The following is a 22,078-nucleotide window of genomic DNA, read 5'->3' on the forward strand; positions in this document are numbered from 1 at the left end:
TTTCCACCTCAAATGATAAGGAATAAGGTAAAACCTGGCTTAGTACGCGGCTCCAAACTTTTGTGATTGGATAAGGCTATGAATAATAAAACATGCTCCTAATTTTCTAAACAACTTTGCTTTTTTGTTGATTTGAAAGGACTTAAAGAGAAATTGCTTGTAAAAGATGATTGATGATGGAAAGGTGAATTGAATTCACGATGAAAGATTATTTCGTAAAACAATCACGTTTTATTGTTTCGAGCAAAGTACATTGAACTAGCCTTATCTATGCCTAAAAGAAGTAAAATCAGATATCGCGTTTAACATTAAAATAAAGTTGTTGATATTTGTGCTTTAGGAGGTCAGATAAAGGCTTGTAAATCAATCGACTGAACAATTTATAAAAATAGAAAAAAGACACAAGTTTAACAGAAGATCACAGTCGCCAGAGTAATCGAAATACATTTCCACAGATTTCACAATTAGAATACCGTGCCATAATTATAAATAAAGACGTATCAAAGCAAATTCTTTATTCATAGCATTGGAGCTACAGTTCCCAATAAAACAGTATATAAATCATGTTAAACTTTTAACCCAAATAAAAATGAGGTTACATAAAAGAAAAGCTATTCAAAAATGTATCAACGAAGTTACCGACATCGGAAAGGAGAATCCCAAATGAATTGGACGCTCACTCAGCGATTGTCAGTCCCGAAAACAAATCCTGGAGTAATCTCTTTGACCTTTTATTTTTTTTAAATTTACGCCACCAAACACATGTCCCCCGTTAATTCTTTTAATTGTAGCTTCATAATTAAAGGAAGGCACGAAATTCTTTAATCCGGTGTTCCTTTTTGAAAAATGAGGAGGGATGCGGCGTAATCTCACAATTACCATCCTCCTTGAACATTTAGATTAAACAATTTGCATAATTTATCTGCATAACATTTCTTTATGTAATTCACTGGCGAAGAGGAAAGCTGGTACATTAGTATTCTAATACAGTGCAATAAGTGTCCTACTTAGTTCCGCAATTTAAACTGGCAACACTGTAACTTTGAAATAAACGTTAGTTTTATTTGAATCTCTTGTTTCAGTGTCTACGTTAGGTTTTTCTTCGGTTTTTAGTTACGTTAACGTACTCGTCTGCGGTTCTAAATAGCCTGGCTTGTGTTTTAGAAATTTCACCAAAAACTTTCCAGGCATATCTTTTCTTGCTTCTAATAATGTAGGTATAGTTATATGATCAATAATGGTTTAGGTTTTTTGACAATGTATCATGAAAAGTTAAGTTGTCTCCCCCTGGCCAAGAAACAAAAGAAGAACGTTACTATCATGCAGAAATTGTTTATTAAATGAATGCTAATGCAAAATTAATACATTATGAACTTAGATTTGAGCTGGTATTCATATGACTAACCCAGCACAATCTAGTTTCTCACATCGCTGCACGCTACAAAATAATTACGGAGACAACAAATATCTAAATTGGTATTGTTCTAATACAAATTCACATTGTTTAGGAGGCTTCCTTTATAAATGGCGCAATAAAGTGGGAATTAAAATTATGTGTATTTCGATACCTCGGCATGCCTGGCGAAGTAATAATGCTGAAGGGGTTTGGGCCCTTCATTAGAAACCACATTAAATTGCGACATTTATTTGCTTAGTGTTAGCTGGGTACAGCCTTAATGGTTAGTTTTAAAGGCACTTTGATTTGGTGTATAAACTATGTGGTGTTATTTATCGTTTTGATTATCTGTGCAAAACAGGCTTGTTTTAATTACTGTTGTACAACGAGTTTGGACTGCGGTCATAGGTGCGGTATTTAAACATGTTACTAATGGTATGAATTTAACAGAAACTAAAACAATTGACAGATGAGTGATGAAAGGTGCAAACCTTGTTCTAAAAGTTGTCATATGTTTTTACAATATTATAAACTTAATAGCTGACCCGACGAACTTCATACAACTTGGCTAATAATTTGCAATAAAATTATATTAATAACCACAAACTGAAATAAAAGTTATTCTAACTCTCAAGTTGGATCAAACTGCACACGGCGCGCCGTGTGTGTGCAAATTTCATTGAAATCGGGAAAGTGGTTTAGGAGTCCACTGTGGACGAACAACTTGACGCGTAATTTCTCTCTTATTAACATTTATTTTCCGCTTCCATTTCCAACTTCATTCTCTATAATAAGTAAAACCAAATAATTCTATTTAATATCTCTTTTTCCAACAAACCTTTTCTTTCAACCAGCACGCGAATATACTAGGTATATCTCGTCAATTCACATAAATTCTATTAGTCTGTGATACACAATGCGGCAGACGCGACGCGTAGGCATCATTGTGCTCTCACAATAGTTTACCTGCCGTTAGTCGCGTCTGTGAACTTGCCAGACACTATCAATAGATAGATGGGACGCCGTGAATATACCATGAGTGTTATTAGTGAATAGATCGCTCACGTGTGAAGCACGTGTTCAATATGCCTTTAGTTGTTACGGGAGATTTTTACTTTGGAATAAAAGAATAATTCATAAATTCTAAATAGATACTATGTACTTTCTAAATTTATTTGTTTGTCAAACTCTATTACAGATATAAAGCATTATTAACATGTACAAAATTATAACGTTTATTTGTGAAGAACAGTTTGCAGTTAAAAGTATAAGTAATTGTTTTTAATTTGCTAAATACGTGAAATTCCAATGTCACGTACTTACTGTACTTTACACTTTTTATGTCATTTTTAGATTATATAAAAATTAAAAAATTAAAGCTGATTTCTGCTTCTAATGAAATTCACCAAATGAGCATTGAGGTACCTTCTACATGAATCTATCGCAAGGTTCCATAAATCAATAGCTAATAAACTTTAACGTAGAAATCTCTTTGCGTAACAAGTGTACAGGTACGGCCACTAGCAACTGGCAAGTATCCGAAGGTAATTCAATCTGAGTATTTATTACTTCTATTTCTAGAATATCGTGGAAAGTGCAACAGTTTATCAATGGTAGTGGCTGGAGTCATTCCTCCCTGTCTAGCCAGCTTGCTCGCTAGTAACAAATGAAGCTTGTTGCCAGGTTAACCACTTGTATCATTTATAGAGTATCTTGTTCTATTAGCTTTACCTAGATTCTCTTTTGTTGTTTTTGGAACTGGTGTTCTATGAGGTAATATGTAAATTGTGTTTTACGAATAAGAACCTTATTTTTAACTACGTAAGTCGATACTAGTGAATGTTTATAGGTCTACTTGAAATAATTTACACGTAACTCTGATACGGGATCAAGGAAATAAGTTTGGGCGATGTTTTTATGTATTTCTGTAGACGTTAAAACAAAACATTTCAGATTCGCATTGAATTTCTTCTGTTTTGTTTCCTGTTTGTGTTTAGAAGTTAACAATTGGAGTATTGGAGAACATTAAACAAGTTTGTTTACTCAGAAAATATGTTTTCCATACCGTGTTAGAAAATAAAATGCGAACAACCAGTAATAATCGTATTCAAAGAAAAAGTCTTAAAGCCACCACATAAAATAAAAAAATGGATTCATTCTCAATGCACATACGACGCAGTTAAAAATACTAACAGAAGCTTTCTAACGTTCTTAGAAAGATATTTCTTGCACAAGGAAAACAAAATAATGGAAAAAAAATCGGCATAGAAATAAGTGGTTGGGTGTAACGTCACGGTCCTACTTATACTGAACCCCTGAAGAGCAGCGACACCAAATAGCGGGGAACGAATTAATAATGAAACAAAGCGGCTTATATTTCGAGGCGGGGGAGGGGAAAATAGACCTTATGAGCTTCGAGATACGATCTTAATTGGTTGTGCCGCGGTTAGTATTTAGTGCGGCGGTTGGATGCGCCCGCGGCAGCTGCCTGCGTCACTGAAGCTCTTTGTTTGAGCTGAAGAGCTGACTCTAATAGCTTGCACCGGATCCGCGCTTAAAAATGGACTTTTAAATATTTTATGAAGAAGTCGAGCGGACGGATAAAATGTTTTAAATTTACATATCTACCGTATGCGCTCGTGTATACCACCTAATGTGGCTGCTGAACATGCATGTGCTACTAAGTTTTCGTTTTTATTTACACGTTCGTTCTGCACTGCTGGGATTGCGGCGGCAAAAACTTTCTTTTACTGAAAAAGGTGCCCTCTCTTATAAAAGTCACGTGAAAAACTTCGGCGTTTCGTTTGAATTTACTAGGAGGTACATGTCGTTAAAAGTGTGGAGAACGTTTTAGAAATAGATGCACATCATGATAAATACAACGATTACTGTAATTGCCAAATAAAACGACTGTGGTATAAAGAAGCTAATGAGTTTTTTTAACTAACGAAAAAATATGGTAGTCTTCTTTCATATGAACTTTTTTATCTCAACTGTTTCGTTGGCTACCGATCTGTTCTTTTTTCAAAACATGTACGATGTTGGCATGTACGATGGCGAGTAAGGTTTCCGAGAAAAGGTTTTCCTCCTCTGATAATTTGTAAACATGTTTAATTTACTTAATCAACAGCACGCTACACCAAACTAACTCGCTCAACAAACACGGAGGGAATACTCTTCCTTTGCTAACGAATATATTGAGGAAAAGATTTTGATACCTTATTCACTGACCTTATCCTGAGTATTAAAATGCAACTGATTTTATAGACCTCCTTTAATCTCCTCTTATAAGACTTCTTGCAAAAGTGATGAGTGAAAACTCAGTAAAGTTCTGTTCCTTCCGTTAAATTCATAAAGGTATATTTAAAATAATATTCCCAGAAACAATAGAGAGTAATGACAACCAAACTCAAATCGAACTTCAAACTCAATTCTTCCATTTAAATGAGTCAAACTGACCGGACAAAGTTCAGCAGTAAATTTATTTTGCCTTTCTTTATAAATACGTAGCGTCCAAACATTTTGTAAAAACGCGTTCCCGTGCCGCGGCCGGCCGTCCAAACTTTGTTACCTTTTGTTTATCATAAAGTTGGCAACACTGACACCGGCGGTAAGTGGTAAAGTTATATGGAACCCTTGTTTATTTCAGATAGTTGTAGACCCACACTAGATAATTTGTTTAGCAAATTACCACCTCGGTTGCCCGTTTGTTTAATAAAATAACGTTGTGACTCCGTTGAGTTTTTAAATTAATTATGTGCTTGAAAGGGGAGGATGTCAACATCGTTGGTTATGTTATGTAGAATAACTCTACACTGAGTTTTTGTTTCGAGAATGTTTTTGTTCTCAAGTAATTATGTGTTATGTAAACTAAGGGTTGAGTGACTTCTATTTGTACTAGCTTTCCGTCCTTGTTCTAATAAACCTTCGAATGAATACAAGACCTAGGTATTGTATCATTATTCACAAGCATCTCTCCAACAAAAGGCAAACAATAGATCAGCGACTTTAACCTATTTATTTGTTTTAATGTTCGATTCGAATATTTTTACACTTACCAACAAGACTGAACAACATTTAATTGCTCATGAAACTGGCTCTTATAATTATTGAATCTTATTTCAGTTAAAACTTCGGACATCAATCGCATTCGCGTAAAATAACCCGATGAAAATTTCCAACCGCTTGGAATAAATTTCAGTTTATACAAAATTTCACAGACCTAAATTTCAAATATCTTTTTTGCCTAGGTTTAGAATCCAGGTATTTCAGACAATTTCAGTACACATACCTCTAGTTCCGGTAAAGTTCCAGTCCGCGTCGTGTGTGTGCGTGCTGCGGGCGAAGGGTGCGCGCCGCGAGCGGTTACCAGCCGCGCGGGACCGAGACTCCGACACTGCAAACATACTTATTTGTGAGGAAGACGGGTTTTGGAAGATGGTTTACTGGACATACTGTATGTCTGTATGTAAGTACTGCAAGGTATAGGTTTGTATCTTATTTCGTACAAGTTATGACGTTCTATCATATTGAGTGCCAAGCTGTGGAAGGTTAGAAGAAATGTTTTTTTGCTGCTACGGTTCATGGTGGCCCATGAAATTGTGTTGTTTTCACTTGTTTCTCAATGCAATTTATGTTTGATTCCTTTTAAGGTTATTACAATTAAAATTAGAACAAGAGTAAAATATTTACGAAGGATAGAGGACGCTTTGGATGTGTCAAAAAGTATACACTAATAATAATTTGATCCTTGAATTCATTTTCTTAAAGTATTTTTGGTAGGTACTAGGTACATAGATATTTTAGTAGGTAAGGATTTTCCTTAGAGGAAAATCTTATATTGTAAAGCCAATGTCCTTGCCCAGTCTTATAAAAAGTTTGCTAGAACAACGAAAAAAGTAAATTTTTGTAATAGAAAAGTTGTTTAATCATTTTTTAATTATACTCTTTCAAGTTACAGAAACAGCGTTATAAAAGTTGGTTGCTGTTTTAAATAATTAATTAATTTAATGAAATGGTTACGAAAGGAAGTGGGGAGATCTAATGGCGAGGAAAGCGTTTAGTTGTAATTAAATTAAATTCCTTTGGCGAATAAAATTTAATCGAGCTTACCGTCTATTAAACATTCAGATATCCCGTAAGCTTGATCCTTCGTGTTACTGACGAAGCACTGGTATACGCCTTGGTCATCTTTCTGAGAATTCTTGATATGTAATCTTAGGCCGTCATCTGAAATCTTTATTCTCTCGCTGGGTTTGACAACCTTCGCGTCGTGCACCCAGTAGACAAGCTCGATTGGATGGCCCGACACTTTACATTCAAACGCGACGTCAGCATTCGTTTTCGTTCGGACAACTTCGGGTTTTATTCGGACGGAGATGGGTTCTATAAAGCGAAAGGAAAATGTTAGAAAAGTGATACGTTATGTTGTTCATTGTAAGCAGTAAAATTTTACGATTATCCCAATTAGGATTGTATTACGGCAGTGAATCGTGTTTTCCGAAAGAGAACTCTTAATGTATGTGCATAAATTACGCGATGTTCTTGGAATTCGAGAGGCATATTCTGTGCTGTTTTTCCTCGTATTTTTAGAAAGAATTTGGTAGATATATAAAAGCTTGTAATGAGCGTAATTACAGGATTAAATAAACATGTTGTATTTAAATTTCGCTTTCGCATAAACGATGAATTAGTGAAGTTTCATATTCATTTAATTTTAAAAGGTTAATTTAATAAATAATACGTAGGTATTTATTAAATTAACCTACAGTAATTTGTCCCCTTTCCATAAAACATACAATTTGTATTCGCATTAGTATCAATTATGTTTGGTATTTCATAATAATTCACTCTTAATAGATTATCAATCATCTATTCATCATAAAATTTTAATATAAACATATATTCAGCTTCACTACAAATATAAAAAAATCAAAAAGAAAATCCTATTCCAAAATACGAACCAGTAACAATGAGTGTGAAATGCACGGACTCCCCACCGACAGTGTTGTTAAGCCAACAGACGAAGCGGCCGGCATCTTCACGTCGCACCGCCTGCAGGCCGAGCAGACCACCTGAGAGCAGCCTCGCGCGGGACCACAGGGAAGTCTTCTCGATAGGTACCAGCTCTTCGTGGTGCTCACGGAACCACCTGAGGGAAGACAGTCTTAGAAATGTGATTCAATTTGCCTGAAAAGCAGAGTAAGGAGTTGGGAAGTTCAATCGAGAAGAAAATCTTTGGTGTGGTTGGTGTATTTTTTTTATTCATCCTGTATTGGTTAGATTCTAATTACTACATTATTTATTTACTGTAGCGCGAGGGTTACCCAAACATTTCAATGATAGAAAAATACTGGGAATTAGTACAAGCCTTTGTAGATGAAACCCGGTTTTTGGTATGGACCTAGTCGGCTATATGTGCAGTCAAATTTGAAATTGTTAGATTAATGATACCGATTCTACAAGAAATTTTAGGTACCTCTTTAAAGTTTTCAAATTATAATATAGTAGTTATCTTTCCTTTGTGGTCAATTCCACTCACATTTTTTCTTCCGGCAAAAGCCATAATGTTCACATTCACTCTGTTCACGTCATACTTAGTCGCAGTTTTCTTTGTGTTGGCATAGGAAAGGAGATCTGAATGAGCTAAAGACATCAATAGCTCGCGACTCGACTCGTGACAAATAGCTCACTGTTCAAACGTAATTGACACACATCGCACGCCTTTTCATAGTTCCATCGATTTATAGAACACTAACTGTTGGAAAAGAGAAAATGATCCTACATGAACATAAAATCGAGATAAAACTACCCTATATGTACATCCTGGTTATAAACTATCTGCGTACCAAGTTTCGTCTAAATCCGTTCAGTAGTTTTTGAGTGAAAGAGGAACAAAAATCTACACATATAAACTTTCGCGTTTAAAATATTTACAGGAAATAAGATGAGTGAGCAAAATGTTTACTAATTTTACTTCAAAAACAATAATTTGATTTACATTTGTAGCGTGTTTTAGGGTTAACCGCACTAACCATTATGGTTTACCTGATTTTCTATTGATAATAAAACACTCTCTGATAAGATCATAAACTAGGTAGATACTAGTATTTTGCTAGGTTTGTAAACGTATTTATTACATTGGAAATAACATTTCAGAGGTTAATAAATTAACACAGAAGTATCATCGGTATTTTTAATTAAAATAAAATTACTACCAGCTGCGCCCTGTAAGTAATTAAACGTTACATTTTTGGGATTTCATCTAGTGCTTTAATGTTGAGGTGTATAAAAGCGAAAATCGTTCAATACGCAACAAACATTTTTATTGGAATACGTGATGGGAAATATCTGTAATGCCTTTTGAAGTACTCAATAACCCTTGACATAGTTTATGAGGAGAGAAATTTATTTGGGATTGAATTACGTAGGGGCGTAGTGGAGCAACTTTCGAGTATTTCGCTCCGTCCAGATAATGTTACATGAAAGCGACCCATCACATAGTTTCAGCTTTCACTCGGCCCAGAACACTATTACACGACAGACGAAGCTTTGTGAATACGGTCTTATATCCAGCGAAATTTCGCGGAAATGAAATGGCTATGTGGCGCGAAATCTTCAATGTTCTCCAAGTTAGGTCCCCTTTTAGAAATAGTTGTGAAAGGAGTTGAAATGCACCGAGACATTTGCATTCTAAAAGGTTTCCTCCAACTATGGCTGGATATGAAAGTTTATGGCGTATTCAGAAGCTCTTGCCACGGTAATTCTTTGAAGACATAAAATGTTATCAGTTCAATGAAGAAGTTTGTGATCTTTTATGTAGTCTATAACTGTCAGACGTTTTGGAATCACGTCAGATTACATTATAGTTTTGTTCTTTATTTTAAAGGTAGAATAGTGAAGATAGTAGTAATATGAAAGCACTGTTCTTTATCTACAGTCTGTAAAATGAGTTCTTAGTGCATAAATGTGTAATAAATTACCTGAATATTTCTTCGTTTATCAAGTTTTAGTTTGTAAGCAGTAGTTGCAACCACGTATAAAAGACAAACACAAAGTGGGGGAACTTTTGTGCGGCATCGACCCCTGAGTTGAGTTCGTGCGGTTATTTGACTAAACATGACCAAGTTTGGCCACTGAAACTTGGCAACGTTTACTCTGGTTACAGCCACGTAGGTGAAGTTTAAGATGGACTTATGTAGTTTAACTATTTCATTAATACAGATCTTGATTTAATGGACGTTTTTCGCAGTAAGCTTTACGAAATAGTTTAAATGTGAAATGATATATTATGAAGTGGTTGTACATGATATTTTTAATCAGATGTTTGAGGTTAAGGTTTAAGGCCATGTTATGCTTTTTAGTTACTCTTTAATAAGTGAATATATCTGAGGGCACGGCAGTGCCCCTGCCAAGTCTCGAGCAAAACGGGCACGGCCGTACCATCTTTTCTCGAAGCGATTCGCGGCTGTTTCGCCCCCCCTGTATCTTCGACGTGGACAAAGCTAGGAGTTTAGCTTTTCGGGGAATAATAGTAGGCATTAGAACAAGCTTAAGTTCGAAATTACATGCCAATTGAATTAATGGTTTAGGAGTTACGGTCGATCAAAGTTACACCATTTTGTCACTCACTGACTCACTGACTCACTGACAGATCATCAAAAATCTAAGGTACTTCTAGCAGACTTAGAAACTTCAAATTTTGCACCAAGATAGGTCCTTAGCCACATATAAAGGAAAAATTATAAAAACATTAAAAAATAATATGCCATAGAAAACAATTTTATATTTGCGGTTTGGCAAGAACATTATGTATGGATTTTGACTGCATTGTTAACTTTGTTCGTTGTTTAAGTACCTATTCAATTGGATGAATACATACATAGAATAGAAAAGAATAATATAAATGTAATACACAGACTATCATTAATACAAATTAATACATAAAATTAATAATTCATAAAATTAATAAAGCTAAAACTCCATTGTATTGCGATAAATATTGTATGCGCGCTCGATAGATGGCGTTGTACATGTGTGAATCGCGCTATGGTTTCGTTACAAAGCGCAGTCTAAGTAGTACTTCAGAATAATTCGATAATTTTCATTTGATAGCGCCACCTGTCTATGAAAAACCATTTCGAAACTAAAAAATATTGTAGTGATAATTGATATTCGGAGAACTTTACGTGTTATTTAGTTTAGTTTAGCTATAGTTTAGCTATAGTTTGTAAGTTAGTAGATATATATATGCATATATATATATATAAGTTTAATCTTGTTTACATTAGAAGTAACGAAGTCTCAGAGAAGAAACAAAAGAGAGATAGAGAATGGGTTCTAAGCAAAGCAGTAGCTGAAGTCCTAGAAATTATGACACCTAAAAAAAAAGAAAGAAATACACTTACAAAAAATAAATGAGATCCCACCAAAAACATTAAATGTAAAAAAATGCCAAGTCTCTCGATGCAGTCTTTCCATCGTAAAAAGTTTTGAGATCTCATAGAAGCCAAGTCCTATTCAAAATATTTTGTAGTTATAAATCAACATTTAGTAATTGTATCAATAGTTTTCTTTATATTATAATTATAGTGACTTGGCAATGAGCACAAATTAAAAGCTGCTTGATGCCTGGAATTATGTGCAAATGTTACTGACGAGACCAGTGATCAGATTATTTGTTATGTGTGAATCATGATGGTCACTACCGACTACATGCTCCAATACAATAATTAAGAATACCTTACGGGCCATCGCTTTATGAAAGTAAATGAATCGAGAGTACACTAAGACTGACTGCCGTTGCCGAAATTCGGTTGGGACGACACGGATAAACCAAAAGAAAATTAATTTTGTGATATTAATATTTACGCATGCGGTGTGTGTAACTTTCAACTCCTACAAATATGCCGTTTTATTTGTTTCTTCTTGTGCTCATTGCCAAGTCACTATAATTATAATATAAAGAAAACTATTGATACAATTACTAAATGTTGATTTATAACTACAAAATATTTTGAATAGGACTTGGCTTCTATGAGATCTCAAAACTTTTTACGATGGAAAGACTGCATCGAGAGACTTGGCATTTTTTTACATTTAATGTTTTTGGTGGGATTTAGATTTAGTTGAATGCTTAAACAAATGAATCCTCATTTTTTCAATTATGAAACTGTGCTATAGCTGCATACAACTGTTAGAACAGTATTGATATATTGATTCGATGGCAATGCTGACTTGATTGGCGCAATGCCAGTTTTCAGCTTCTTGCAGAAAGGGTCGATGAACGATATTCCAAAGACAGGTTATTGTATAATTTGAAGGTATTTGTTTTACGAAAAAGCCTATAAAATATTGTTGTACTACGACGTAATAAACTGCTTCATTATTAGGAGTCACACAAAATGCAACGTAAGTAATGTAAAATAAATTGGGAGCTTTCTTTAGAACTGAAAAGATTGCTTCAGCAAAAGACGGATAAGTTCTCCTTTCATCAATCAGGCACTATTGTAGATATAGACTACCCAATGCAAAGACATCTGCAGAATCGAACGGTTACAGATCGCTGACACAAACTTATCGAAACCAGAAATACTTGAACAGAAATAGCAAAGTCTCAGCTGTAACAGTACTACGATAACATTATGCATTATGAAAATTATTTTTTTTGACAATAAATGCGGACAACATCACATAAACTGTTCTGAACCCAAAGTAAGTTGCTAAAGCACTTGTGTTATGGAATCTACGAAGGTACCACAAACACTCAGACCCGAGACAATGTAGAAATGTAATTTTTTACTTTGACCCGACCGGGGATCGAACCCGGTTCCTCAGAGTACACCTTGCAACCGGTGCGTACGCCACTCGACCATGGAGATCATCAACGTTTACATCGTTTTCTCTCACTACCCCAGTAACAGAGATACAGATATATGGGTAGGTAGGTAGGTAGGTATAATGTAATTTACCGGGATTTCCCGACTAAATTGCTCCTTGGCAGTTAAAACGAATCACGTCGCATGGGGATTATAAAATTGTGGTAAAATCGCGAACGAGATCAAAACGGTTTCACAACATAAAACGCCCAGTTTGACCGGCGAGTGCCGGCGTGTATCGGATTTAAGAGATTTCGAGCGTGAATTTTAACACATTGTTTTAGAGAAAACTTGGAAGAGTAACTTTGTTGCCTTGACATGTTTCGGTTAGAAACTTTTACGTAGCCGAGTTAGTCGCATACGTAAGTAAAGATTTCGAACTTATGATATACATATCTATTCGATTAAATATATATATATTTTAAATTGCAAATGCATTTTCTTCCTAAATATATTCAATAATTTGATACACACAAACGAAACCTTCCCACAACATTTCCCACGGAAATAAATGTTCATGCCTATTTGAAAAGCATTATAATGTGATGTATTTAAAATTACAGTAAAAAGTAGGTACGATTTTTAAGCCATTTATATGATTCAATCGATGGCCATTTCACTTGGCTGGCTACATAAAACCTATTTCTGAGGAGTTTTCGCCTCTTTCAGTTGTGTCGGTCTTCACAACGACGTTGTTTGCTGAAGCAATACCTTTTAGCTAGTGGCTATAGTAGGGTATGAAATGTAAGGTTATATTTTTAGGTAGTCAGACAAAATGTTTATAGAAATCCTTTGCTGTAGTGTTTTGATTATGTTTCTATTTTTTAATCATAATTTCACACTAATCTTGGAGACTGCTTGAAAGGATTAGATATTACGAATAATCTTTTTCTTTCCTATTTAGATTTTAAAAAAAGTAGATTTTTTGTACATAAATCGTTGATGAATAAGTTAATTTCAAATTTTATTTATTTTTTAGGATTTATTCATTTCTATATGTATGTATATAACATAGGAAGGGTTGAATATGTTGTACGTTTCTGACAAAATTAATGTCAAATTCCCGATCCTCTGAACTAGATACTGTAAGCATTTGAACTGTATTGACTAATTACGTATCCTATGACGAAAGTTCACTGCAAAGCGATCACCACACACTACCTTAATTAAAATAACAGTGTTATATTCTCACCTGTAGCTAGGCACGGGCCAGGCGTGTGCGGCGCACGGCAGCCGCACGTCCTGCCCGGCCTGGATGCGGCGCGTGCGCGGCTCCAGCGCCACGCGCGGTCTAACACCGCCTTTAGGCTCCGTCACTATTATGTGACCTGGATAATCAAGAAAAAACGATAATTTAGATAAGGCAAACAAGTTTAAAATAGCATCGCTTTTCAGCGATTGGTGCAGAAAAATGTTACAAGTCCAAAATTGATGGATCGTAAAATATTTTTTTATGGAGCTTTCAGCGAATGAAATAAAACATCTAAAATTAAGTAAAGTACAAGAGTTTTAAAGCCGCTAGCCAAATACAAGTTTTTTTTTCTTTTTTGAATTGGCGATTTGGTATTTTAATCATTATGCCAGTATCAAATAATATGACAACAATTAATAGTCATTTTATTTATAACTATCAAAAGACACAATACACTTTGCGAGATAATATTTGAATTTTTGAAAAAAAAAAATATTCCTTTACTTAATTTTTTTTTTAAAAGAATTCTTTCTACTCTTCAAATAATTTCACATTCAATTCAATATTTAAATTGTTCTACTTTCAAAATCTCATAACGAGTTACGAGAATTTCGGGACAACTGAAATATGGAACACGAGATACTTATAAGGAAGGGATGATACAAATAAGATTTATTACGTAGCTTACCGAAATACTGGCTAGCGTACGTGGTCCCGGTGATCCGGTCCCGTACGCGGCACCGGAACGCATTGTGCCGGTCGCGCGGGCTCACCCCGCTTATGTATAATGAACCGTCGTCAAGACGCTGGTACTTAGATCCTGGAACAAAGTTATAGTCAACAATCAACATTCAAGCTCTTATGTAATATTATTTCAGAAATGATTTTTGTTTATTTGTTGATATCAAATACGTAGGTTGTCAAACACGTGGCCAGAAATGGCAAAAGAAAAGAGGTCTGCAGAAAGACGTTTGCCCAGCAGTGGGTCCTAAAATAGGCTATAAAAAAGATGTTAGGACGAGGCATTCCTTTCATTCTCTCTTTGTGCCTTTTCTGCTTTTGCGGCATGAAATAAACAATATCAGATAGAAAATTAAAAATTCCAGGATCACACACTTTTATGAAAGTAAAACCAAAATAAAAAATAACTATACCTAACACATACCTATGTGTGTGTCTGAATCCGTCATCTTATTTTTGCCTCTCAGTGGCAGCATAATTAACATTTGCCAACGGCGATAACCTGAACGTTTTACGTTGACATTCATATTTAATATCCAAATTAATATGACGCAGAATTTGGATTATTTATGACTTTTTTCTACGAACAGCGTTTTGAGTTATCATAACCCTGAATGCTAACGCCAGTGAAATTGTTACCTATACCTTAGGTACCAAAAACTCAACCTCCTTTTAACACCTCAATTTATTTTACGAAAATAAGATTCAGGACGAAAATGTAATTGCGTATGACGTCAGTAGACAAGCGTTTTGATGAAAAAAAGCAACAATTTCCTTTGGCGCGAAATTCATGTATCATGTCACGTAATATTTTTTTTCGTTGTGCGTGAATTGGTTCTATTCTTCGAAATACGAATGGATGTGACGATAATTACTAAATTATTCCAAACAATCGACTATGTCACATAATTTATGAATATCACGTAGTTAATGTAAATCACAACTCGATATCTCGCTCCAGTTATAATATAGAGATATGTAAATCAAATTGACAATCTGAATTTATTAGGGCATTTTATTATATGGCTGTTGTATTGATTAATGAAACAATTGGTTTTGAACATTACGTATTCAAATGTAATAAGAAAATTGTTTTGGTTACAAATGTGAAAATGTGTGTGTAAATAGTGCTTACATTTAACTTCCGTGTCACGTTTTATTACTTCTTAGATTATAATCTGTGTTTTATTCAGCGTTATAATTTTAAATACTGTCAAATGACTGTACTACATCATAACTTTAACCTTCTTGCTCTGCGTAGCCTGTTTCGTAATCGCGACTGCCAATATGTAGTCACGTATAGAAATCCTAAGTTCAAAATACTCACTAAGGTTTGGAGCTATTTATAACTCCTTATTTCGTATGCAAAACTGTTGGCTTTGCTTTAGGTGCCAGAGACCAGCCCTGCCAGCTCCTTTCAAGATACGTATTAGAGAAAGAAAAAAGTGAAACTGAGATTGCATACAGCTGTTAATTACAAAACCCTCTACATACCCGACTTATCTCTTTTAAAGCTCTCATAAACATAAAAATCTTAAAACTACTTGTAACTACTGTACACAGTACACTGGACACAAAACTAACCCGTATAGTAAAGCTATTAAAGGCTATAATAGCGTGCTATAAATACCTAAATGATGCGAGACGGCGATCTGGTCGTCAGTAAACCAGTCAGTACTGCCGACCCTGTCCGCGCAGTGGGGCGGGACGATACACCGCAGCACCGCCGCGTTTCCCGCCATCACGTACTCATCCGGCACGTGGATCTCCCATGGTATGTTTAGTGCTGTGGATGAGTATCATAATTTATAACAATCCTCTATTTTAAAAGAAACCTTATTCAGTTTAACAAATGAATTTTGAAGTCTGTTTAATTAAAAAAGGGGCATAAGTACCACTTTTTTATATTTTTGGTCTCGTTAGAGGTTAGTACATGAGAATGATACGATTAAAAGACTGCTGACTACGCATTATCCCTTTAATCCCTTAACGCAAGCGGTGATCTTCTTTACAGAGCCCTAATTGCAGATTTCAAATCGTTTTCATCTGCGGTTCATTTAGTTTCATGTACTACTCACTTGTGAAAAGTTCCAATGTTTTGCCCACTTACGAAAAAAAAAAAAAACATAACGTAAAAAAGTTGATGTGATTTTCTGCATGACCAATTATTTATTAGATTTTTTCGAATGAATTTCGACCAAAAATGGTCTTAAAAATGATCGTATTAAAAAAGATTTTATTTAAATTTTGGATTTCAAAATTACTTTCATTTTGCTTTCTGTAATAATTACTTATAAAAACGCATCGATGACTACGTAAGTACGTGTTCTATTCGTTAGTGGGTAAAATAATGCATCTATATACATAAAGCTGCGTAAACATAGTTAATAGCACAGATGTACGAACAAAGAGGAATGCATTTACGTAATTAATTAGGCTGTATATTCACAGGAGATTTGGTTAGATATTCCGCAGTTAGAACTTAACTCTCATTGCGGTGAGCCTGCCCGCACCGAGTTCTAGTTTGTTGTTTGTATTCAGTTATTATTGAAACTTATAATTCGTCCAAATGTTATTTGGGAATTGAATTTCTTTTGGTTGAAGTATCGAGTACTTCTTGTTATAAGTTTTCTTGCTGTTTTTGTGTCATGTTTTAGTACATTATGTCTATTAGTCGGCAAATAAAAAAATGGCTGCGAAAACGCGACTATATGAAATAAAAATACGATAGGCCAATTTATTATTTTTTATAAAAATATGCAGTAAAATTAAGCACAGGAAATCTACCACAAATCTTTAAGTAAGACAGTAAGTAAGCAGATGCCGAAGAGAATGCATTACACGATATCTCACGTCCACAATACCTTTACTTCAATAAGAAGTAGTCGAATTATACAATTAACATAAGCATAGGTGTAACTTTGCAGATCACATACATAACACAATGTCTCTCAATAAAACATTTCATTTTCTACATCCATCGTCCAAAAAGTACTAGTATCTTACCGGCGTGAACATGGATGTTCTTGGAGAGCACCGCGTATCCGCTCGCAAGCCGCACTCGACACCGGTACGTGGTGGCGTGCACATCTCGCCTAAACAGCTCCGCTGCGAACGGGAGCAGCTCCAGCGAACCATTGGCCAGCACCCGCCGGAGACCTGCCAGTGAACCAGCTAGAGAGTTGTCCGCTAACAACCAGTCCAACTGCAACAAAGAGGATTTATTGTAGATTTTTTAAGGAGCTAATTTGTGCTAGAATAGGGCCAGGATGCTAAAAGAAAGTTTGCTTTCGATTCTAAAAAATAATTTGTTATAATAAGAAAAGATTATTAATAAGGGGGACCGAAAGGCGGAGGGCCGGGTATAGTGACGCAACTTGGGGGAGGCCTATGTCCAACTGTGGACCTTGATAATATTTGTTGAATTGATTGATTGATCTTTTATGACAGTCTTAAAACTTTTATGACAAGTAATTGTCGACAGTTACATTATATTCCTAAAAGTACTCAAATGTATTTTTAGTAAATACTCGTCGTAGTAAAGCACTTGAAATATTTTGAATATTTAACAAGACTTACAAAATGTTGGAAAATATTTGAAGTAATTCAAAATAACAGTTCCCCACATACAGGAAAACAAATGTATTTCAGAACGGATTTTCAGAATTAATTTCGTCGTTTAATCAGTTATATCCGGATCATATTTACGAATGCCTGGTCCAGTTCTGCGTAAAACCAGCTGGATTTGTAAATTAATTGTACAGAAATCATAACTATACTGATGGCGATCTAAATGGCGATACAAATCTAGAGCTACTCTTGACTTTTCATACCGACTACTCCTAAATCATGTATAATGCAATAAATAATGTTCGGTTAATACTTTTTTAAGAAGCAATTCTTTTTACACAGGCAATACGCCTGTGTATCTTTAAAACCTTTCTTGTCAATGCTGCTATATTGGGACGTGTATAGTATTAGATCTTAAATTAGGTTTTGAGTCATGGAATGCCATGGAAACCTAACAAACATTTATGGTGTAAACCACAAGATGTCAAACCAGCTCTTAAAGTAAAGAAGTATGTACTAGGCTTCATGAAAAATTGAAAAAGCTGTGTAAACGTGATGGCATCTACGCGGGGTATAATACCATCTCGCTTCTTCAGCTGCAACGGTGTTACACTGAGAAATTATGGTAGGGCTCTGTACAAAGAAACCTTGAGACTTGTCGGTTTCATGACAGTTAATACGATACAACGTTTTATTTATATTACTCCGGGGCATGTTCAAGATCGCTATAAGCTACGAATTTACATCCCTCGAGTGTCTTTCGCGTATCTCCGTGTACGTTCTAGCCTTGTTTTTTTAAGTAAATATTTCTTTACAAACATTTAGATAAGTTATCTAGTCAGAAGTGTGTTTTATGTGAAGATGTTTTTCGCTTTGCAGCTTTCTAAATTCTTTATTTTTGTATTTTGTACCCTCTTAATGGTTTTGTGGGATACATTTTTGTTTGATTTCTCATAGAATGATTGTCAATAGAGAGATAATATGTGATAATCTTATTACAATGTCAATTAACGTGAATTGATCCTACTAGATTACTGTTTTACCTTCTAAAAATTTTACCTGTATTTCTGATTATACACATGACTGTTTTCATTATTTTTAATACTTTTCCTAACGGCATCGTTTTTATAATGATTTGTTGTTTAAATGACTCCTATGCATTTCAGTAATATAAAATCACTTTTTACCAAGCTAATGAAAGAAAAAAATTAACTGAAATTAATATTTTGGGAAAATTTCAACAGTGCTATGAGATTCATGAATTACAGCTTGCTGGCTGACACTATACTGCGCTGGATGGGCAACAGAGTCTAAGTACCTGTAGGCGCGAACCGCTAAAAACAAAATATACTACTTGCATCCATATCTTAAACATTCAAAGGTTAATGTACCAGTGGGTGAAAGTATAATATATGTGCAAGTAGTTCTGCGTTGGCAGCGAATTTGCATTTTTCCGTAACATTACACCCGACTCGCCGACACGGCCGGAGCTCTTCGGGCCTCGTGTTTAATTCACTGTTATTTCAATATAATTCACTGATTTCATACTGACGTGAACACTGATTTCGTAAAGAAATAATTTATTTGTTTATTTCGCTGTAAATTTTTAATGAAATTGGACGTGTGAAAGTTTTCACGCAAGCATATTCAAATCAAATTTATGGTGTTCAATAAATTAAAATTATCTAGGCCAATTGATATTTATACGCCGTGTTTGATGTTGAATTTTGAGACTAAAACTAAAATATCAGTTTTTTAAAGGATAGATAATGATTGTTTTTTTTTGTTTTTGCGACTTCATCTCAAGTTTTCCAATCCTTTCCAGCAAATATTAGAACGCTTACTAAACTACTACCAACAAGTATCACGGATGATTTGTCTGCAACTTAGTTAACAACTATCCATACCTCTCCTTTGTTCAATACCTGTTATAATAGTCGGCTAATACAATTATACAGTTGTTCACCCTTAGGACAGCTTGTAGAGAGCTGTTGATGACTGGCGGAGAGAACGATTGCCCTGGAGACCGGATTGCGTCTTCAGATCGTCTTAACTGACCGGATCTATGGAATCCCTTGGAAATTTCAATGAACCATGATCTGGACAACCCATGAATCTATTACTTTACCGTCTGAGGCACTGCAATGTGTTATTTATTCCCCTTTCTTAGGAAATTTTAAGGAATACGGAGCTTGCGTTTGTTTCTTAAACTTGTTTTAAATAACATTTGTAATAAATTGTAACTAAAATAGTTTAAAAGATCTATTGTGACTTACACTAACGACTCAATATTTACATTATGTACACATCATCTTTATAACAAAGCCATTATGATTGATTTTTGTAACTCGCTCCTCGTCTTTACTGAATGTAACACTGCATGGTTTTTAAACAAAGTCTTGGTTACAACACAGTACTTGCAGCTGCAGATAATCGACAGTATCGTTGTTGTTTTTCTGTCATTTGCAGCAGAAAACTTCAGTGTCTTTGTTGAAGCAGAAAAAGTAACATTGGAATAAGAAGCGTTGTTGTAAAAATATACGATTATGTTGTGCGGTTGCCCGTGATTCTTGGGGTAAATACTGTAAACAATAAGAATGGAATGTTTAGAGAAAGGTTTTGAATATTTCTGTTTCTGGTTACTTAATGTGAGTTGCGTATATGTATGTACATGCTGCTGGTGAATTGCCCTTCGTACTTACAATGAAGAGATAGTATTTGACACTAATAAAATTAAACTATAAATACCTAATGTTTACTGTAATAATAACTTTAAAATAATCTATTTTTCCAGTGAAGTACTGAGTTATTCAAACAGCCAGAGACTTTGTGTTAACCATTTATGTAGCAGACGTCAAACGAGAAAAAAGATTGCAAAACAAAATAAGTCAAAAAGCTACTCGAAAACTGTACTTATTTGCGTTCTATGTAAAATTCCTTCTCTGAAAAGAAGTTTAAACCTCATTTAATTAAAACCGACCTTTTATTCGAAGCACGTTTCATTAAATAAAAGACAAATTCTTCTTAATTAATTAAATAATTTCAAGGGAGTTTTTGTTTTTGCGTTTTTCCTTGGTAATGATGTTTTGTGTTGTGTCTAGGTTTAGCGGGGTGAGTAGGGTGAGACTCAGACCCTGAATATTTAACGGCTTGGCGTCTGCTTTCTGACACGTGAATTCCCAACTTATGTAGAATGTGCATCTAGTAGGTGCCACAAATTGATATTAGAGAAACCAAGATCAGGTAAAATTTGTCTGAATTTAAAATTCATTCAATTTCTTTCGTGATTTATGTTTTAAAGGATGAAACAAATTCTTTACCTACATTTACAAAATATGAAATAAGAAAATTGTCTGATATGGTCCAGTGAGCCGAAACATATTTTAATATCTTCAATAATGGCATCGGTAATAGGAATAGTCACTTATACTGAAATCGAATTTAAGAAGTGAGATTTTTCCCATCTCACGATAGCTTTCAATGGGTACATAAAAATTACCTTTAACTAAACAAAACCCTATTTTCACATATTGAAGATACATTAAACGTGTCTCTTATCTAATACATAAAATTCCCGCGTCACGATTTTAGTGACCGTACTCCTCAGAAACGGTTGTACCGATTTTTATGAAAGTTTGTATACATATTGGGTAGGTCTGAGAATAGAACAACATCTATTATTCATACCACTTTTAAGGGTTGCTCACACTAAAAAAATATATTTTATTTTTTGGACGAAATTTTTGTTTTTATTTTTTTTATAATGGGGCACTAGAAATACATACAACTAGAAATAATTTATTAGGCAAAACAACATTTGGCGATTTTTAAGATTATTTATTCATATTTCGACAGTATCAAGTTAATTCGAGATTGTTTCAGTTCCCCGCTGTTATTTTTAGGTTGCGTCACATTGTTTGATATGTCGACGTCGAGTTTGGCCTTTGACAACTTTATTGCGAAGGTATTTTATTATTCCCTAAAGTTATTTTATGTTTTTCTATTTAATTTTTATGCCTCTTTATTTTTACGACGCATTTAAAAAGTTCAAAGGTGTGTTTTTCTTTTGTTGTGAGAGTAAGTGGAGGTTGTTTGGAGTCAAGTGGGGAAAGTACGCACATTTGATATTTTGTTAGGGTACTTTTAGTTCTTCTATCCTAAATGTAGATATGAGTCATTTATTTTTGTGGAAAAGGTATACAATACCTTTAAAGATTATAATTACTAATATTTTACCTTCTCGTTACGTCAGATACTACTCTATCTTGCTTTCGCGTCTTAAACTTACAAGCCCAAAAATAA

General features: G+C 34.6%; 1 protein-coding gene across 1 annotated transcript in view; it reads right to left on the bottom strand.

Annotated features, from left to right (window-relative positions):
* LOC113501433 (Down syndrome cell adhesion molecule-like protein Dscam2) overlaps window positions 1-22,078 on the bottom strand; it is a 182,756-nt gene that overhangs the window by 33,006 nt on the left and 127,672 nt on the right. The window contains exons 4-10 of the mRNA XM_026882565.1: window positions 17,213-17,411; window positions 15,837-15,992; window positions 14,154-14,285; window positions 13,466-13,601; window positions 7,360-7,547; window positions 6,509-6,781; window positions 5,688-5,792 (exon numbers count right to left, since the gene is read on the bottom strand). Of these exons, the coding sequence (XP_026738366.1) occupies window positions 5,688-5,792; window positions 6,509-6,781; window positions 7,360-7,547; window positions 13,466-13,601; window positions 14,154-14,285; window positions 15,837-15,992; window positions 17,213-17,411 (1,189 nt within the window). The remainder of the gene's footprint in view (window positions 1-5,687; window positions 5,793-6,508; window positions 6,782-7,359; window positions 7,548-13,465; window positions 13,602-14,153; window positions 14,286-15,836; window positions 15,993-17,212; window positions 17,412-22,078) is intronic.

This window comes from Trichoplusia ni, chromosome 2 (assembly GCF_003590095.1).
Source record: "Trichoplusia ni isolate ovarian cell line Hi5 chromosome 2, tn1, whole genome shotgun sequence".
NCBI lineage: Eukaryota > Metazoa > Arthropoda > Insecta > Lepidoptera > Noctuidae > Trichoplusia > Trichoplusia ni.